We start from the raw sequence: 19,517 nt of genomic DNA on the forward strand, positions 1-19,517 counted from the left end.
GCAGGAGGCCAGGTGGAGAGCAGCCTGCCGGGCAGCAGCAGCTCATCTCTTAGGCTTCAGCAGTGTGCTCACTGCACACCTAAAATAAGCAATGGTCTGCCTTCTGCAGGGCCCTTCTGGGGAATCTCGGAGGGCACTTACAGGGTCTAGCACGCAGCCAGCCAGATACACCGAGATGAGCGTGTCCTGCATCTCCTGGCTGCTGCATGGCTGTGCTTTACATTCATGGCAACACGCATCATTTCTACAGCCTTAAAGCAACATGTTTCTTTTGGGGGCTGTTCTCCTTTCAGCTTCCTAATTCAAATGACACTTCACTGCCAGCCTGGGATCGCAGCGAGTCAGCCACGGCACCAAGCCCAAGTGTGCTGCTCTGTCTCCTGAGACCGGCCGGGCTGCCAGCTCCGACGGGGGACCTCCACAGACAGACAAGCTGCAGCACCCACTCAGAAAGACAGGGAGATGCGGATTAGTGCAGAAGAAAGCAAGGGCGTACTGAAAGCACAAGGCAAGCGCATCCTCCCTGGCATGCACACGCACTACTTGGATACAGAGGACAGCCTGACACTTCCTCCTGAACCTGAGGTATTATATATATGTACAGGCACTGAGCTCTATGCTACTGGTATTCCATGAAGGCACAGGACAGAAGCCAGCCGCCTGGCCAAGGCTGGGCTGCCCTCGGTGCCCAGCGAGGGGGTGGGAGACGGGCTGCAGTGCCTGTTGCTGGCTGCCCAGCGCTTTGGGGGCTGCTGGCTCTGCCAGGCAGATGCAGACCAGGTGTGCGCCCATGGCTTGGCCACTCGTGCTAGCCCAGAGTCTGGCAGGACGCTGCAGAGAGTGACCTGCTCTCATGCCTAAGGAAGTGGCAACCACATGTAAAACCTAGAAATGGCTGAAGTCCTCTCTCAGTGGTCACTGCCACTCACTGGGTTTTCACCTTCAAAGCATGTTCCCAGTGCTAAGTCATCTTTATGAAATTATCCTCATCTTCAATTCAGGCATAATTTAGGCACTGGGGCTAAACGAACTGGTCCATGCTGTAGGGGACACCAGTGCCCGCGGGGAGGGGGAATTCCTGGCTCCTCGTGCTGCGCTCAGCTCAAACACCCCTCCAAGAGTAAAAGCTAAGCTGAGAAGCTCAGAAGGGCACAGTTCAAGCTTGCAGATGATCAGACTCAACCACTAATTATATCCACGTAAAGGGTGGTGGGCTATGCGGAGAGAGCAAAGGCAAGGGAGGAGGAGCAGAGTGAGAAACAGCATTAGCAGCTACATGTGGTTACACTCAAAGCTGTGAGTGCCAGATGGAGGACAGGGGAAGCAGTTACAACAGGAGCAACACGTAGAAGGCAAGTACTGTACCACATTCTTTCAGAGGCTCGTCAGACCAGTCCCTGCAGTCTCTATGGGAATCGCACACTTTGCCTCCGTCAATGCACTCTCCACTCTTACACTGAAACTTGCTGGGACTTTCACATGCTGACTCTGTCGTGTCGGGCAAGAGAGGAAAGCAACTAAGTTAGACGAGGCTCGTGACAACAAAAAGCCTGACATAAAGCTTCAAGATGGTGTCATTAGCAGAAATGGGATGGGATCAAGCAAACAAACATTAAGCCTGAGTATCATGCAAGGAACTTTTCAAGACGTGCAATGTGCCTGGCCAGCGCAATCATCTCTCCCAAGCAGCCCCGCTGCCAGAACGGCTTAAAACTCTCCATGGGAAGGAGCTTGCCTCGGCCAGGAGGGGCAGAGCAAGCCTGTTCCCCTTCCCGTGGCCGGGCAGCTCTCGCGGGCTTACACGCACTGCCCATACGTACCTTGGATGCAGCCTGCCTCGTCGCTGTTGTCAGGACAGTCGTGCACCTTGTCACATTGCTTCGCTCCGTGGATGCAGGTCCCGTCCCCGCACTGGAACTCGTCCGGCCGGCAGGTCACCAGAGCTTTAGAGAGAGATCGTTCGAGCGTTAGACAGGCAGCGCTTCCGTCTTTCGCAGCCTGACACCTTTCAGCCACGTGCAACTGGCACAACAGGCACAGGCACACTCTACCCAGCGACGGGCTGCAGCCCGTAGTTCACTAGCAAACAGGCTCCTCATTCCTGGGACATGTTACACGGCTTATTTCTGAGGGGGCTGTCTTCCCAATGTTTTCTTAAAATCCCATGAAAGCCACACACCCCAGAGAGATCTGTTCTACCCTTTCCATCTTGCCGAGTGCAGCCTGCTACCATATGATAGAAAATCACTGCCTCTGAAGCGCTAGAGGAGGTCAGCACGGATGCAACTACATGGGAGCAAGAGCTACATGGCAGAATTTCCTTGAAAAATTGACAAACTAGTTCTAATACAGAAATTACTACTTTTAGATAACCCGGGAAGAGCCACAGACAGGAAGTGAGCTAGCATCAATATTATAAAATACTAGTCTGTACAAAGGCTCAGCATTATCTGTGATAGCATCCCACAGGACGCAGGATCCAGCTTTGTGACTGCTTCACTGGACTGAGCTCTAGTGCATCTACAAGCATGGAAGGGCACAGGAGACAGCAAGAGCTGTCCCAAGAACTGGTGCTGGTGGGAGGGGGGAAACCCCGCCTTTAGAAAAGTACAGTATTCACAAGAGAAAGGTTCAGAAATAGCACTGCTCCTTGGAGAGGAAAGCTATACACACACTGTTCATAAAAGCTGCAAAGCAAGAAAAAGTGCCAACCAACGAGCACAGTTATGGGATCAGTTGTGCCACCACATTTCAGCTAATAATCCCACGCACACACCTGGGAAACCTCAGTGGGACATCCGGGACAGCAGCACCAAACTAAGCGTTTGGGAATTGGGAAAAATGAAGGGAGCGGATGAAATGAAGTGGTGGTCAAGGAGAAGCACAGCCCACAGACTGGGCAGCAGCTCTGAGGCCACGCAGGGAGGCAGAGGCACTTCTGCTTGAACCGCTGCCAGCGTGGCTGACCTGCTCGGATGAATCGCTGAGGACAGAGAGCTCAGCTTCCCCCAGGCCATCCTGACCACCGCCAAGCTAAACCTGGGCCGCTCCAAAGCTTTTCCTACTGTCCAGCCTAAAATTCCCTTGCTGCGGTTATTTCTTAGCCAACATGTGACTACCACCCCCAGCATGAAAAACAGTTTATTTCACCCTTTTGGTAGCAACTTCTAAAAGTGGAGATGGCAACAGATCCTCCTCCATTTCTGGCACAGGAACAGGTCTGGAGTTTATCATGTAAATCTGCATGATGCTGGCTACAGATTTGGAAGGCAGCTCTTATAAATCCCACTAATTGCAATCAATTGTAGCCTCCAAAGTTCTTCTAGGAAGCAGTTTTAGCTAAATGTTAGGACAAGAAAGATTTCCAAATCTAAAGCTAACAAAAAGGAAGGAGAACCTTGTAGCAGCTGCAAACACAACACTGCAGGGTTGCATCAGTGAAATCTCAGCAGCTTCATAGATATCTCCACAGTTCCACAAAGCAAATATGAAACGATTTACTAAAACCCTGCTAAATTAACTGGCACACTAAAACAGACATGCTTTCCATTTGCAAATATTGGGCATAAAGGTGAATTGCTCACATCTAGTCTATACATTCCAGATTCAAAGTCTGCACCTCTGTTTCTTCTGTCCCTGTGTATTCAAAATGACAGAGGGGGATTTGTACCACACCGAGTTCATTTGAAATAACTTACTTGGCAGTTTTATGGTAATTTTTGTGTGCAAATCTGAAAGTGCTTTTCAAGTATTAACTTAATATCAAGAAAAGCCCAGTGCTTGCAAGATGCATCAGTCCCATTTTACAGATGGGGAGGCACAGAAGTGTGAGGCCAGGTCTCAAGAGATGTTTTCTAGTTGCAACCACTATTTAATTTCCCTCCTGGATGCCCTAACCTGAATTTTTAAAGGACATTTTAAAAAATAACCATTCCAGATTTGAAGACTAATAAATCTAACCCAATGTTCATTTTACATATATATTTAAATATATACTCTGGGGGAAGAAAACAGCCACTCAATATTCTCATACAGCTTCCCTGAAATGACTCATTCCCTCCTATTTATTTGCTGTCTTACTGCCTGTTTACCAATTGACACTGCTCATTCCTGCTCTACTCATTCATTACACCAAAGTGATTATAACAAATGACTGATGATGGCCTCACGACACTTTTTTAAAGCATTAGCTCCCACCCCTCTATTTTATACAATGCAAAACCCATGAGAGTCCCATTTGCAAGAGAAGATGTACTGCTATTATCTTCAGTTTTAATCAAGCCAAACCCCTTGGTATTTGTGCCATTCCTGTTGCTAAGGGGATGGAGCAGTGTCGCACATCTGGAACTTGCTGCATGTCACACCAATACAGATCTCATAAAGGGAATTTCTGGGCCAGGAAAAAAATGATAAAGGCCAGTCCCTAAACTCTTCAAGTCCTGCAGGTGAACAGTGACTTCATGTTTCCACAGCTCTCAAATGCTGCTATTTTACTGCAGGCATGTGCATCCAAGCAAGAGCTTCCTTTGGGATAACAAAGCAACATCAGTTTTGATTCCTACACAGGCGACCTGCTGGCTACACGAGCACGCGGCGCCCCAAGTCCTCTCCTGGCCAGTGCTTCCGAGATCCCTCCCCACTGTTTAAGCAGCAGCAGGGTTACGCTCTGCCACGGCACTAGGCTGAATCCTGGTTTGCAGGGACGCAAGGGAAAGAGCCAGGCACCCTGTACAGAGGGACCTTTCAGGCTTTGAAGCCCACTGCTTCCTGGGCCACAGGGCTGGAAGCAGCCCAGACTCCCATTCCTGCTGTGCAGACGAGCTGCATGCTGGGCTGTGCTGAGACTTACTGGATTAAAACCCTCAGGCACTGCATCTCCCGAGGCAGGGACACAGCTTTCCCAATACACTCCTGCCCGTCTCTGGAGCCACATTTCCTCCCTGCTCCGCTGGCTGCCAGCATGGTGCCGTGCTGCAGCGGCATCCCGCTGCGTCCTCCACCTACGGGTGGCTGCCCCGGGCTGCTCGGTGACGCTGCTCCCCGAGGGCCGCCACCACAGCCGCCCTCCTCTGGGGCCTCGAGCCTCCACCGTCCGAGCTCAGCTGGACACCCCGTGAGAGATGCTACCTGGTGCAAGAGAAGTAAAAACTGTCTGTCCCCCACGGCGGTGGTGAGCTGGCCTCACGGCGGGCAAGTTCAGCAACACCTCGTTGGTGAGGGAGGCCGACTGCCCTGCCCTCCGCTACCCCTCGCTTCTGCCAGCCTGCGGCGGGCTGACCTGTGAGCAGGTTGGACACACCGCGCCGAGGAGGCTGCACTGCAGAGGAGGTTTCGCCTGCTTGGTGTCTCTCTTACCATTGCTTCATCCTGACGCAGACACCAGGAACCAGCCTCGACTCCTGGCTCCAGCGCCCGACGCTGCCTGGGGCCGTGCTGACTGCCCTGGCCCTGGAAGCGCTGCCTGCGGCCCCACCGGCCATGAGCTCGGTGCCGGCTCCGGTGGCATCTCCTTGGAGCTGCAGCAAGAGGCTTCCTGCTTGTCCGTCCCTGCCCGGACAGGAAGGCAGCAACAAGCTCCTGGCACCCAGCAGCCAAACACACTCCCTGACCAAACCCAGTGGGCTTCTGCTCTGCTCTCGCGCCTCTTCCTACAATCCTCCGCTCCTCCTTCCCTCGCTTTCAGAGCCATCGCGGCACCAAGGTTATCTGTGGCTCATCCTCCTGCCCTCCTGCAGTGCAAGCTGGTGTCCAGGACTCGCTGTTTCTTCCTCCTCTTGCTAAAAAAGCCTCCAAATCTGCACCTGGCACTCTCTGCCCTCGAGAGCCTGACTGCATCTCTTCTTGGAGGGCTCTCCCACACAGCTGCTCTGAGCTCACCAGCCTCGACACGGTGTCATCATGGGTATGAAAATGGGTATGCTGGTGAAAGTTGGGTATTTTCTTATGTACCTTTGTAAAAGTATTTGTTTTCTGCAGCTGGCTGCTGCCTTCCTTCCCAGAGGTGGTCCAATGTCAGGACTGCTAAATATATACAACTATGTAAATATTTTATTTTATTTCAATCTTGTGATTATGAATATTTTAACAAAACATTTTGCTCTTATTTTCTTGTCTCTCCTTCCCCAGATAAGTGACCAGCTCAAACAGTTAGGTGGCTAAAAATGGATGAAACATTCAAAAATACCATGCATACAAGCAACGCCATGTTAAATGCATAAAGCTAGCTGAAAAGAAATCCATTATTTATTAGCTCAGTGCCTTTAACAAGCCAAACTCAAAGTGCATTTCAAACTGGATTCTTCAGAGGTGCTGTTCTTGCCTGTCTTATTCAGTATGCTCTAACTTCACAGGCAGAAAATTATTATTTTTTTTCCTACTGATCATCTATTCCCTCTAGCATTGTGGCTTCTAACCTCCAGGCTGTGACCCCACCGTGCAGCCCAACGGCTTTGAAAATGTTTCCCATTTTCTGTTGCTTTCCTTTCTAGTGAAACAGATCTCCTCAGAAGCACACTACCATCCAGCAGCTCTTGCAGCCCCCACCAAATTGTCCAGGAAGAGCAGAAAAGGAGCTTGGCACATACATGACCCGGCTGGCTGGGCACCCGGCTGTCATGTGGGACACAAAAACCCCTTGCCGGGCACACAGCTGCTGCACAGACACCTCGCATCAAATATTTGCCTTAAAACAAAGCCCGTGGTGGCCTTCTGGCTGCCCTCCCTGCCGAGGAGACCCCTCAGCCCTGCCCCGGCCCTGCCGACACTCACGGCAATCCTGCTCATCGGACTTGTCCTTGCAGTCCTCGTCCCCATCGCACTTCCAGTTCAGGTGGATGCACTCGCCGTTGCCGCACTGGAACTCGTGGGCCGCGCAGGTGTTGAGGGCCTTGGCGTCGTAGCCGCACTTCTCCACGGACTCATCCGACTGGTCCTCGCAGTCCGGCTGGTTGTCGCACACCCACAGCTCCGGGATGCACACGCTGTTGTTGCACTGGAACTCGTTGGGGTTGCAGGTCAGAGGGGAGCATTTGCGCTCGTCACTGCCGTCCCCGCAGTCGTTGTCCCCGTCGCACACGAAGATGATGGAAATGCACGTCCGGTTACTGCACTGGAACTCGTTGGGGGAACACGCTGGGGAACGAAAGCAAACAGGTGAGCTGCGAGGTCTCCAACCACCCCTTCCACCGCGCCAGCTTTAGCACTTGAGCAACGTCTGAGGAAGGGGACGGGCTAAGGCGTAAAAGCATCTCCGAGCTGAAAAGACTTTGCACAGCGGCCAACAGCACTCCAAGGACTGGGTGAAGATGCAACGGTCACCTCCTGGCCGGGGCAGCAGGAGGCAACGGAGCCGGTAAACAAGCCATTGGCACTGCCAAAGCTCGGAGGCCAGAGCGGGCTTCCCCACCGCCCCTGGTGCGGGGCAGCCTGGGACGGGACGGGGCAGCAGGACCGTGAGAGCTGCAGGCGGGGGACGCAGGGGCCGGCGGTGGCGGCAGCAGCCCCATGGTGTCCAGGGTGGCTGGTGCCGGTGGGCTCGCATGGCATGGCGCTCTGCTCCGCGCTGACATTACCAGCTCCTGCCTTTCACAAGCGCAGAACCAGGTTTCAGGATTTCACAGTGTGCCTGGGTTTGGACATATTAAGTGGGATGTGTAGGGTAAATATTTAGTGAGCTGAGCATCAATTTAGCTGCAATCTGCCAGTAAGGCCCTTTACAACACACTGAATGCCTTCCCTGGAAACCGCTACTCGACATTAACATACAAACGAGATGTTTCTCAGAGAGGAGGCTGAGTGGAAGGCTCTCCTCGGCAAACCTGCGGACGGCTCTGCCAGGGAAGCCTGCTCGAACCGAGCTGCCCGGCACCCCGACGGCATGCGGTTAGCAGCCGCTCTATCTCACCGAGCGAGGGGGAACCTAAACCCTGGAAGAAATTCACTGTGAACACTTCTAATCATCAAGTGATTTTTAAAAATACTCTGCTTCAGCAGTTTCAGGCACCTACAGGAAAATTATGGCTTTTATAAATTACATCAAATTAAATAATTGGTCTTGAAGAAAGCTTTTTTCTTTTTTTTTTTAATTGCACCTGGGAGGTTTTTTTTTTTTTTGTCTTCAGCAGCAGAACTATTTGCTGTCACTTCTGCAGAGCTCCTATGATAAGCCACAGATCAGATGACACCATTAGCTGCAATGGGAAGAGCATCTGGAAAGCAGCATCTCTGCGAAGGAGCTGTTACATCCCAGCTTCACAGACAGTAGCAGGAAGGCCGTGGTACTCTCCTGAAATATTATGCTGTTTTATACCTGGGAAGGAAACTCCGTTTATCTAGCAATTAAGAATGTGTTCACTAGCTCATTAATTTCCTGAGTTACTGTTAGGCTGATGCTTACTTACGTTTTAGCTTCCGAACTTGCTGTGCTGTCTGTCTGTCAAATTAAGCAGTTTGGAGTGTTGCCACCTACCTTCGGATAAGAACTGTCCCTTGGAAGGTCTAATCTTTCTCCTCTCTGAACAGAGGAGAACTTAGATCAGACAACTAACATTAGGAGGTTAATCCCTCTCATAAGGACCTGGAGTGGGAGCACAGTCAAGCAGAGAAGTGTGTAAAAAAATTTTGCATGGCAGAATTGAGACCATGAAAATGAAAAGGGCCCCAGTTTGCACCCAGTTTCCTCTCTTTTTCTTAATTGTGCATGCTTTTCTATCCCGATCCTGTAAGTAGAAGTAAAATGATCTGTTAATCCTACAGATTAGTACACAGCTGCATGAACTAATGATTTCTTCAGATGATGAATGCTAAGGAACTGCCAAGTGGAAATTTAAGTTAACACTTCTAATCTTACCAATCAATTCAAAAAATAAAATGAGAAACAGCAATTTTGTGAGGGATATGTATGGCTTCTGTAACAGATTAAGGATCAGAGGAAGAAACTGCTTTTCTGGCATTATTCTGATGAATCTCAGAAACAGATCAGCGAGCAAAATTTTGCATAGACTTTTGATCCCTAATTTTTGGGCAAGGCTGCAGTGATTTGCATGCTCCAAATGTGCATTAATTTCCTTCCCCAGAACTATAACGAGCCCATTTTTCTTTCCTTGTTATTATCGTGGTCCCACCTCCACCGCTTCTTCTGTTTGCACGCGTTTCCCTTTCGCAATCTGCTGCACAGGCAAATTAGCAGTGGATAAACATACGTGTGGGATAAGACAACGGAAGTCTGCACAAAAGCTCCTCCTCTGTACTTACTAATCCTAATGCAGGCATAAAAATAGCGAGAATCTCAGCAGAAGACAGAAAATAGAAGCAGCTCAGCTTTTGTTACCTCTCATAAGGACTTTCTCAAGTGAAGCTTGTGAGACAGTAGCTAGAAAATTGCATGGTCATGGTCATTTCTTTTTAAAAAGTAAATTTAATGTGATGACAGCACTAGAGACTAGAAGGTCTCCCTCTGCTGAACAAGCACCGCGGACTCGCTGTTGCTCACTGCCCTTCGCACCGCTGCTGTCCTCAGGTGGGGACCGACAACGGGGCAGCGGCACCGGTGCCGACAGGGCTCGAGAGGCCGGGGCAGCTCTTTGCGCTCTGGTCTCCCCACCTGCAGCCGCTGGCACTGCTGGGGTCAGCCAGTCCGAACAGACCGGGCTGCCACCACTGCACCATGCCAGCCGCCGAGGTGTCACCACAATCGCACTGGCAGCCTCCACGCTGCCGAGATCTCTCCTCCTGGTGCCGGCCCCAGCGGGAGCGCCTGGTCCCTGCCTGCACAGTGCTGCTCCAGGCGCCTCCGAATGAACCCAAAGAGATAAAAACGCCCTTCTCCTCGCTGACAGACCTGATGACCCTCTTCAGGCCAGCCATCTACAGCTCCTCCTGGGTGCAGAGACCTCCGTCTCCATGTGCAGCTGGCTCTCCTGCTGCCCCGGGGAAGGCAGATACCCTGCCGATCCCTCACCCTTCCTTCATCCTCTCTCGCCCGCCGGCATCCACAGGGCATGCCGGGATAAAGCAGGGTCCGCAGCTCCCAGCCACGCGGGGACTCGCTCGGCACGCAGAAAAGCTGCTTACGCTGCCTCTGCACCTAGACAGGAGTCGACGCGCTCATGCTCTTTAGGTCTCTGCTGCCTGGCCTGGCGCTGCTTTGAAGAACAATAATAAAGAGCAGCATTATGAATTATCTTACGCAACAATTGGAGAGATGGGGATGCAGAACTGAAGTCCCAGGGACAGTTTACCTTGCATCTCCGTGCATAAATCTGTCAGGGTTCCTAGGCAGTCCCATCACTATAGCATTTCACTGCCTCCCAAGTATTAAAACAGAAATGCCTTGAAGAGTAATTAAATGATCACTGGGGTATTTTTTCTTTGACTTGAGCAATTTGTTTGCATTCTCAGATTTTGCTGTCTGCCCTATTATAAGCTTCTTTGCACAAAACAAAGGAAACAAATATTAGCTTGCTTTTCTCAGTGCCAAAGAAATTATAAGTGTCATGCTCTCAGGTGCAAAAAGTACTTCAAATATGAAGTGATCCCAATGGAAATCTTAGGAATGTTTGTCAGGAAGTGTTTAACCAACAGGCTTCAAAGCAGTTAATAAGCGTAATTACAAAAGCAGTTCTGTAGAGTACTGTAAGCCATTCAGATTTTTCGCATTTTTAGGGAGCAAAGTATCAAACCTAAATGGCAATGTACATCTGTTTTGGCCTTTAGACAACATATGCCAGAGATGCTTTGCATTAATTTCGGCTTTGTACTATATCCTGATACCTACTGTAGCACAACAGTCCCAATTTTTGCCTTGCAGCTTCTGACTGCAACCTTGTCACATCCCTTAAGGAGAGAGGAGTGGAAGCTGCCTTTGGATAGAGGAAGTAAAGAAAAAGAGAGATATTGTAGATGTGGACTTAGTGTTTAAGTGATGGTGCAATTTTTGCCCTGAGCCAGGATTCAGCCAGAGGCTTTACTGAGTAGTCTGGTGCAGCAGGGACCATCTCGGCTCAAGCACTGCCCCAAAAAATAAAGGTAATTCCATCACATAGTACTTAGGTGCATACTTATAAAGTAAAGCAGACTGCTGTAAAGACATAGCACACTCCGAGAACTGCGAATCCTCCCCCTCCCCGACACTTGCATGCAACAACATTTTTACAAAGGGCATCTCTACAAAGCATGGATCTTCAAATCTGGATAAAACCCTGAAATGTGAAGTAAACAGGACAGCCGTCATCAATAAGAGCTGGGAATGATGTACAATGGACGGTAACACTGCTTCTGCTGCCAATCTTAATTAAGACCATCTAGCTCTTCACTAATAGTCAGATAGTTAATTCATCTTTTTCTTCCAAAAAAGTCAGTTCCCCTGGAAATTACATGAGTGACTTACAGAAAGATAATTATTTGGTAAAATATGTGGTAAAGTGGGTAACAGCAATTACTGATGCTGAAGAGAAGAAAATAAGATAAATTATTACATTGTATGGTTTTCTGACACCCCCCCATAGCAACTCAAAGAAATATGGCTCAAAACTTCTTGTTTCCTTAACTCTGATAGTGGGTTTTTTAAGGAAAGCAAGGGATGATTTGTACCTGCTAACATTTGCACTGGAGAGATTTGTACCTGCTAACATTTGCAGTGGGGAAAGAGGGGCCTGCCGTTGATTTATCACCACTTGAACCCTGGCGGGAGAGGTGGGTTGACTTCGGAAACGCCCCTGAACTGCAAGGTTTGGGATCTGAGCTCCGCGAGGCTGCAGCAGCGGACGCCTGAGCTCCGCCTGCCCAGGTAGGCTGCTTTAAGAGCAGAGCCAGCCAACGCAGCCCACGCAAATTAATCTCAGAGCTGAACTGGAGTTACGGAGGTCAGAGTCCAGAGATGCTGAATTAACCTGCAACTCCTGTGCCAGTTACCAGTGCTGTTATCACCTTAGATTTATTTAACTAGTATCAACATTCAGGTTTAATTGTATCTAAGCTATTTGTTTTGTCTGCAGACAGTATGTGTGCTTACCAAATATTTGATATAGCTCTTCGGTCAAATGCCAGCCTTTAAAGCCCAGATTTGTGCCTAGGACAAGTTTCCTAGGGAAAGCTGCCCTCCAGGAAGGGCAGCAGCAGAGGTGGAGGTAAATGAAGCTGACCTTGAAGCATGTCGCTCCGAAAAAACGACAGGCCCCCCACGGAGGGAAGGATGCAGCTGGATTGCAGGCTCACTACTAGCAGCGCTTGTTGCTATGGTGATTGATACCGAAAAGCCCATATAGACGAAGACTGCAGAAGGAATAGTAATTCCTGATATTGTTCAAATCACTAATGGAGCTAAGGAGCCGTTGCACGTGCTCCAGCAAATTAATATTTGCGTGCACTCGCTGCCTTTGCCACGCTGCTCCCCTCAAACGCAAATGAGTTATTTTTCCATTCTCTGGAGCAGTATTTGCATAGTATTAGTTAATTATAATGGAGCAACCAGATGCCAAAGCCCCTACTGATAAATAATAGTTTGTGCAAAAATGTATTTACCGATTTAGAATACATTTTCTGAGAATCATCTGTTCATTCAAAGTGGTTTAATTTTCTGAAAATACAATTAATTATAACCCCACAATTTATGGAGAGAAGCAGCTTATGTCTTAAAAGACACGTAAACTCTGAATTTCCTCCCTGTCTTTTCTACTTACGGGCAATAAGGTTGCTCTCTCACATTTGCAGTCTGCCCTGTTGTATCCACACTGGGAAAACATCAAGAACTTTATCATAGGGTTCTCCTTGTTAAATGACTGAAAATGACATCAAAATGAGAACAAGTGAGACCAGCGTAGAGGGTTTAAGGATAAAAAAAGCAGCTTGGGAGAAAAAAGAAGGCCGCCGGAGCACTGGAGGTTGATACTGTGCAGCTTTCTGCTCAAATCTGAGACACCCCACGGGGATCTTGCGAGATAAAGACCCATCATTACTCTTTTATATTCTGATTAGAATATAATCAGCTGAATCAAACTAGCAATGCTTTGTACTAGACAAAATTTAAATAGAAAAAAGCTGGGACGCGTTTCACGGGCTCCTTTACTGACTTTGAAAATTGGAGCCTGTATGGGACATGGTCACTCCTGTTCCCTCAGACATGACTTGCTTACTAAAATGGCAATTTTACAAATGCCACCAACGTGGCAAATCCCGCAGCAACACCTGAGAACATCCATGAAGCTAGCAGCTGCTCTGGTATTATCGCGCAGAGGCGGTATTGGTGAGGAAGCCACGGCTGCAGTGCTCCCAGCGACCAGACCGCAGCAGCACAGAAGAGTGCCTGGATCCTGCAAGAAACCGCCTCAAAAAGCACATCTGGCCACGCACGCAGACTTCTCGGATGCAGCAGGATCCCCTGCTTTGCCAGGACAAGCCCCATGCGTAGAGCTCAGCTATCTGTCATTCACTCTGGGCTTATCTGCTAACACAGAGACAAGGATCGTCTCACTGTATTTGCCCATTTTTTCCACTGGTTTCTCGTTTCTTTTGCCCAGCTCAGGAAAGGCCTGCATCATAAACTTAAAAGCTATACTTTAGTCACATTGAAACTAGCAAAAGATGGCACAATTTGTTTTTTCTTGGTAAATTTGCAAACTCTATTTTTCTCCTAATGTGGAAAGGCAAAATCTTCATCTCCAGGCCCACTGGTAGAGCGTCATGGCACAGGCCGGTCAGCTCCTCCTTACCCACACATTCCCAAGCACTTGTAGGGAAAAAAAATTCAAATTCCTAGGCAAAAGGCACAGAATCTAAGGCGCAGACAAAGCCAGGGAAAACTGGGGATTTTCACAAACCCTTCTGCAAAATCTCACCCCCTCAGCCTACCCAAGGGTCTCAGTTCTCCAGAAAGAGGGATCCAAAATGAGTTTGAACGAAGCTGCAACAACACTTAGAAAGACCTTTTGGAAATAAAACAGTTTGCAAGGCAACTAACGTGAAGGGAAAAGTACTTCAAAAAAGGAGTAGCCAGGATACAATGGGAAAAACCAGCAGAATTCAGCGTAGCCAGATTCGAGGCTCTGAATATAACCACGTATGATAGACCAAGCCGACGAATACAAGACCGTGGAGGTAGTTTTGGGAGGGGAAGAGATCAACAGTCTCTTACGGCAACAACTGGTCCTGGTCCTTAATTCTTTTTACTTACGTGGCTCTAGTGGCACAGCCATTTTTTGATGTCAACAATGTACCCACGCAATGTACCCACGATACCACAAAAGAACGGCACTCATCTTTAGATGTCTTTAATTTTCTGCTCAAATGGAAAATCTGAGCACTGAGTGACACTCACTGCAATTAAAAGTGTAAGGGTTATGTGCTAACTGCGCTCAGCTTAATAGTCAGGCGATTGCCAAAGCATAAGGATTTGTCTTTTAAAATTTCACTGCTTTTGAAACAGAAGGCAGTACTTTGCTGAATTTGGGCAGAGATGATGTACCATTCACATAACACCTACATGCAATTATTTAAAACTTTTTGGAAAAAAGAAGTGTATTGTATTGTGAGCTAAACCCTCCCAGTTATATTTTATAGAAGAAACAAATCTCTTTGCAAAATTAACCCAACCATTATATTTTCCTCTGTAGAAAAACAGTGTATTTCAGCCATGAAGTTCGTTTTTAGATATCATCTTATCATTTATGTGTCTTGCAAAACAGCTCTCTTTTTTTTTGCATCAAATGTTACATGTTCCTCTCCTGGGCTGGGCTGCACCGAGCTGAAGCTATCTGATTGTCTTCAAACCATACTCTCAGCAAGCCTAACTGTTTAGTCCTGCTACTGAGCATAAAGCACGTGCATCCATGGCCACTGATGGGTGGAACTTGTCCTCACATATCTGCCATCATAACATGATCGATGTCACTGACACTTAGCAGGGATTAATATAACTAAACAGATTCCGGCTTTTGGGATGAAGAGGCTCAGAATTACAGCTGCACGCTCATGAGGAAAGCATTTCAGCGACATGCAATACAAGCATATTTGGCTCCGAGAGAGACAATTTCTGGGCTGTTTCAGCTCCAAGAGCTCTAATTCTTGACAGAGTGACTGCCCAGAGGAGAAACATTAACTACAGGCCAAATTTTGCTCCTTTGACAGTGTGACACGTAAGATGGGAAAGAAGAATCAGAGACAACTTCCCCAGCTAGAGTCCGGAAAGAGCAGCAGGACACAGCTTTCGTGGGTGCGCACAGGTAACGTGCAGTCCTGCAGTAGTAGGCTCTGGTTTTGATTATCTGCAAATGTTTGTACGAAAATAGGTATTTCATATTCTTCCACAATTCTGTGAAAAATCATTGTTTTGGGATGTGTGTGGGTACGCGTGTGTATGTGTTTGCAGTGTGTTCCCCTTGCCTCCACTCTTTTTTTTGCCACGTATCTTTAAGAAAACACTGCAAAATGCTAAATTCTCAATTGTCTTGTTTTCATTTTGTGCCTTCCCTATGTTTTAAAGCATAAATTATTCATAAAACATTCCAGTACAGACAGAATACCTCAAACAGAGGGATCGACGCTCTGCAAACGTGCAAAGGCTACCGTCAGCAAAGGCGGCTGCTGCGCTGGGCAAGGCACGGGGCGCTCCTGGGAAACCCCATCTGCAGAGCACTGCCTGTGCCTGCGCTTTGCTAAACCTGAACTAGAGTCAGGATTAGGGAAAACAAAGCCATTTTGCACTGACCTTCCCCAGGTGCAGAGCTCTGACACAGCTTAGCCCGCAGCTTTACGGCTTAATTCTGGACTTAGGCAATGTATATCTTACCCCTAACCTTAAACTAATGCAGTATTTTACATTTAATTACAGCAAGCATCCAATAGATGAAAAATGAAACTACCTTTATTTTTACTGTAAGAGTGCAGTTAAAGGTAGCTACCAAGCTTCTTGATGTTTGTTTTGATGGAACTTAGGACGAATATGATTATATGGGCTGCAATTTTTCCTAAATAACAATGGGGATTTTTCTGCAATTTCTACTGCTTTTGAAGGAGCTCTAATACTTTAAGCAGTGATAAAGTGGCAGCTGTACATGATGTTTAATTTCTGAGAGCCAGGGCATAATGCACAAGCATTAATCCCTCCAGCTGTCCAGTAATTAAACATCATGTAAAACCCAGAGGATATCATTGCTGTGCTACCTTATCTTATTTGTGAAGGACTTTCATTTGTTAAATCTATAGTCATTTTCTTTCTGTTCGTGGGGATAATTGTAGATTCCTCCAGCACAGCAACTGTACTCAAGTTAGAGCTATTTTCTATAAAATGACAGGAATTTGAGGCTAGCCATGTTCCTTTTCATCATGTGCTGAAATAATCATGAATGACGATATTAGATTGAATATTCCCTCTATTTCCACAGATGCAATACTGTGGGCTTTAACCCTATTAAAATTGGCTGAGTTCCTCAGGGGAAATATATGGCAAAATCCGATCCTTTGTGTGTGATTTCCCTCTGAACTGACTGAGGAACAGCACACCACTGTGCACCTAGCCTGCTAATGAAGGCAAAGAACAGAATTCATCACTCTGATGAAAGAGCATGTATTAATCAGGTGGCAAAGGAAGATGAAGTTAGCGCTTCATTAGCACCAAGGAAAAAGCTCTCGGCCCATTCTGCAGAGACTTGGCACAAGCAGAATTGGTATGGGCAAATCCCCACAGGTATCCCCTACTGCATCCGGAAGAAAATGACGCTGAGATGACATGATGCTTCTCACCACTACTGGACAATGATTAAAAACATGATAAAACTATTTAGCTGTCAGTAAAAAGGTCAGATTTCCCGGTTGGTGTGAGTGCAGGTGGAGGAGTAGTGCAGGGGAAGGTGGCTTTAAACCAGCTTTGTAATTCTCCCATGTTAGCCACCTCATCACCAGGTGGATCTGCTGGACAAGATCAGACCAGCTTTAAGTCTGCTATAAGTCGTCCCTTGTGCCAATGGCTCTCAGGTGACATGAGGGCTGTTGAGGATCAGCAGCGCATTGGAAAGAGCTGGCTTTCAAAGTTTTCTGCTCCTGGACCGGCCAGAAAAGGAACCCTTCACCTGTGAGCACTGCTGCTTTTTATGGACACTCCCACATGCATCTGGAGCTTTGCCAAAAGACGGCGACAAATTCCTGCCCTGAGGTTCTTATAAATGATTTCTACCACAGCAACCTGAAGGCTGTGAGCTACCATGGCAAGAACATGTGGCTTACAGCTGAGCAAGCCTGTGCTCTCTGTTACTTTAATTTAATTTAATACTGTTAAATTAAGAAACTTCTCCTCGCTAGCTCCCTTCTCATCTGGCATATTGTATCACAGGGCTGAATATCTAGAAGTAATTCTGAGATACAAGGTCAGCACTAAAAAGCTGAAAGACCAGGGTCCAAAACTCACTTGAGTCGATGGCATTCTTTCCCCTGACTTTCAGTCAAGCAAAAAGCCTGTCGAAAAAACCTGTAAGCGTGTAGGAAAGATGGGGAAGAAGTAAAGAAAGTTTATAGAAATGAGGGTTAGTGTGTGAAAATTAAGTAACAACCTCTGTTGTTGTCAGTGGCCACAGCCCTACCTACTGCTTGCAAAGCAACTTTGTCTACTTGTACTTAAAATATCTGAAAGAGTAGCTAGCGTATTCAAATACTGCACTAAGCCCGCATCCACATACACGGATCTTTAACTTGCTTAAAGCTTAGTGGGAGCAGGAGTGAAGAGAGCACAGCGAGCTGGCCCTGCAGGGTACTCAGCACAGGTAGGTGAGAGATGCAAGTACACAAGAGACAGAGGCAAAGCTGTGGGACCTGCGCGCAGCTCCGAGTCACCAAAGCATGCTCAGGATGCGAGTGCAAACAGCTTAGTGCCACATAAACGCAGACTATTTATGGATTTCATAAAATGCTGCATATGTTTACACAAATGCATTTCTGAGAACGTAAAGCTTTGGGTCTGAGGAGAGAAAAAGACGAAACATGAGGAGAGGGGGGAAAAAAGGCAAAAGATGCACAAGAACAAATTGGCGACAACCTTGCTGTCACGTGTAACACTACTGCAGTTCTTTGCAGGCACAGGAGAAGATGCTCTCAGTAACAAGGGTGTTATCTGCAGGAATTCCTGGCTCTCTCCCTTGGACAACTTGCCGAGATAAGTGTAAGTATGTCCGTTAACTGCACAGGTTCCCTTGGACAACCCTGTCTCTGTACTGGGCTTAAATGGAGTAAATCACAGCATGGGAACATACCCTGTTATTCTATCAGTGTATTAATAAATACACCATTTCATCATGTATGACTGTCCAAAGAGGGAAAGTTGTACACTTCTGACTCCTCATCTGCAAGACACAGTTCCCACACTGGATGCAAAACTGGTCCAGATGAGGACCAGTAACACAACCAGAAGAGATGGGGCCCCAGCCTTGCTCTCTCTCCCAGCGATCCTGCGGAGCCCTACCAGGAGGAACAGCAGCGGTGCGCGTTAAGGGGGTGCAACGCACCTTGCTGCTGTTAAAGGATGGTGCAGGTTAAGGGGATGCAACGCACCTTTCTGCTGTTAGAGGATGGTAGCCCTTCTGTGCTAAAGCCATCTGGAAACGCTCTCTGCTCTCCAGAGCGGCCGATGAAACACTGGTCAGCATCTCCCTTAATGGAGATTTAACAACCTCTGCAGTACCCTCAGTTGTGATGCTTTAATTACAATCTCTCTCATTTAATTTTGCGCTTTTTAATCTCAGTAAACGTGCTCCTAAGCTGGTCCAATCAATTATGAGAAAGGTTAGGTACACCAGGAGCAGAAAAACTGAACCAGAGAAATAAAAAAAAGGAAGCCCGTACCTCTAGGCCAGCAGGTTCAGAACAGCTTCTTATTAGTTATTAAATGCTGATATCTGTTTTAGAGAAGCAAACCTGACTTATGACTACAACACACTGAGTACTGTAAAGACACAGACTACTTCTGCTCCAAAGAACTGAAAATTAACATTTTTTTTCTTTTTTTTAATACTCTTTTATGTTAAGCAGGCAGATTATCTGCACCTTCAAAAATTATTTGTGCACTGAAAGGTAGCAGTGGGCTTAAAGTCTACTGCTCAACCTGCTGGAAGTAAATTGTTTAGGCAGACAGGTACTTAGCTACCTACATGCAAGGACTAATATCTGCAATTAATCCCTGGTGCAATTACAGCCTGTGTGCAGGCACAAATCTGGATCCCTCATCACTGGTGCTTTATCCATGGCAGGCTGAAAAATTCACAGCACAAGGGCTTCCAGTGCTTCCTTGGGAAGTTTTCCCATAGAGTGAAAATGTCATCATGTTTGCTCCTTTTTCACAAAATCTTTTGTTATGGAAAAACAGCGCATTACCATCCATTTATAATGACTTCCAAGTGGTACGATGGGGTGAGTGGCTGGACTGCTTACGAGAATAACTGCATTCCTAACACTGGTACCAAGTCAGGCCTAACATGCCAGCACAGGCTATCTTACACATCTCTGAGGAAGTTTTTATTTTAATGGATTTCATCTATCAA

The 19,517-nt window shown here is 47.5% G+C and overlaps 1 protein-coding gene across 2 annotated transcripts in view; it reads right to left on the bottom strand.

The window, feature by feature from the left end:
• Positions 1 to 19,517, bottom strand: part of LRP8 (LDL receptor related protein 8) — a 178,359-nt gene that overhangs the window by 19,639 nt on the left and 139,203 nt on the right. The window contains exons 5-7 of one of the 2 annotated variants that reach the window (XM_064516217.1): positions 6,769 to 7,131; positions 1,821 to 1,943; positions 1,366 to 1,488 (exon numbers count right to left, since the gene is read on the bottom strand). In XM_064516217.1, coding sequence (XP_064372287.1) covers positions 1,366 to 1,488; positions 1,821 to 1,943; positions 6,769 to 7,131 — 609 coding nt within the window. The remainder of the gene's footprint in view (positions 1 to 1,365; positions 1,489 to 1,820; positions 1,944 to 6,768; positions 7,132 to 19,517) is intronic. The other variant, XM_064516218.1, reaches the window with a different exon arrangement.

This window comes from Dromaius novaehollandiae, chromosome 8 (genome assembly GCF_036370855.1).
Source record: "Dromaius novaehollandiae isolate bDroNov1 chromosome 8, bDroNov1.hap1, whole genome shotgun sequence".
Classification (NCBI taxonomy): domain Eukaryota; kingdom Metazoa; phylum Chordata; class Aves; order Casuariiformes; family Dromaiidae; genus Dromaius; species Dromaius novaehollandiae.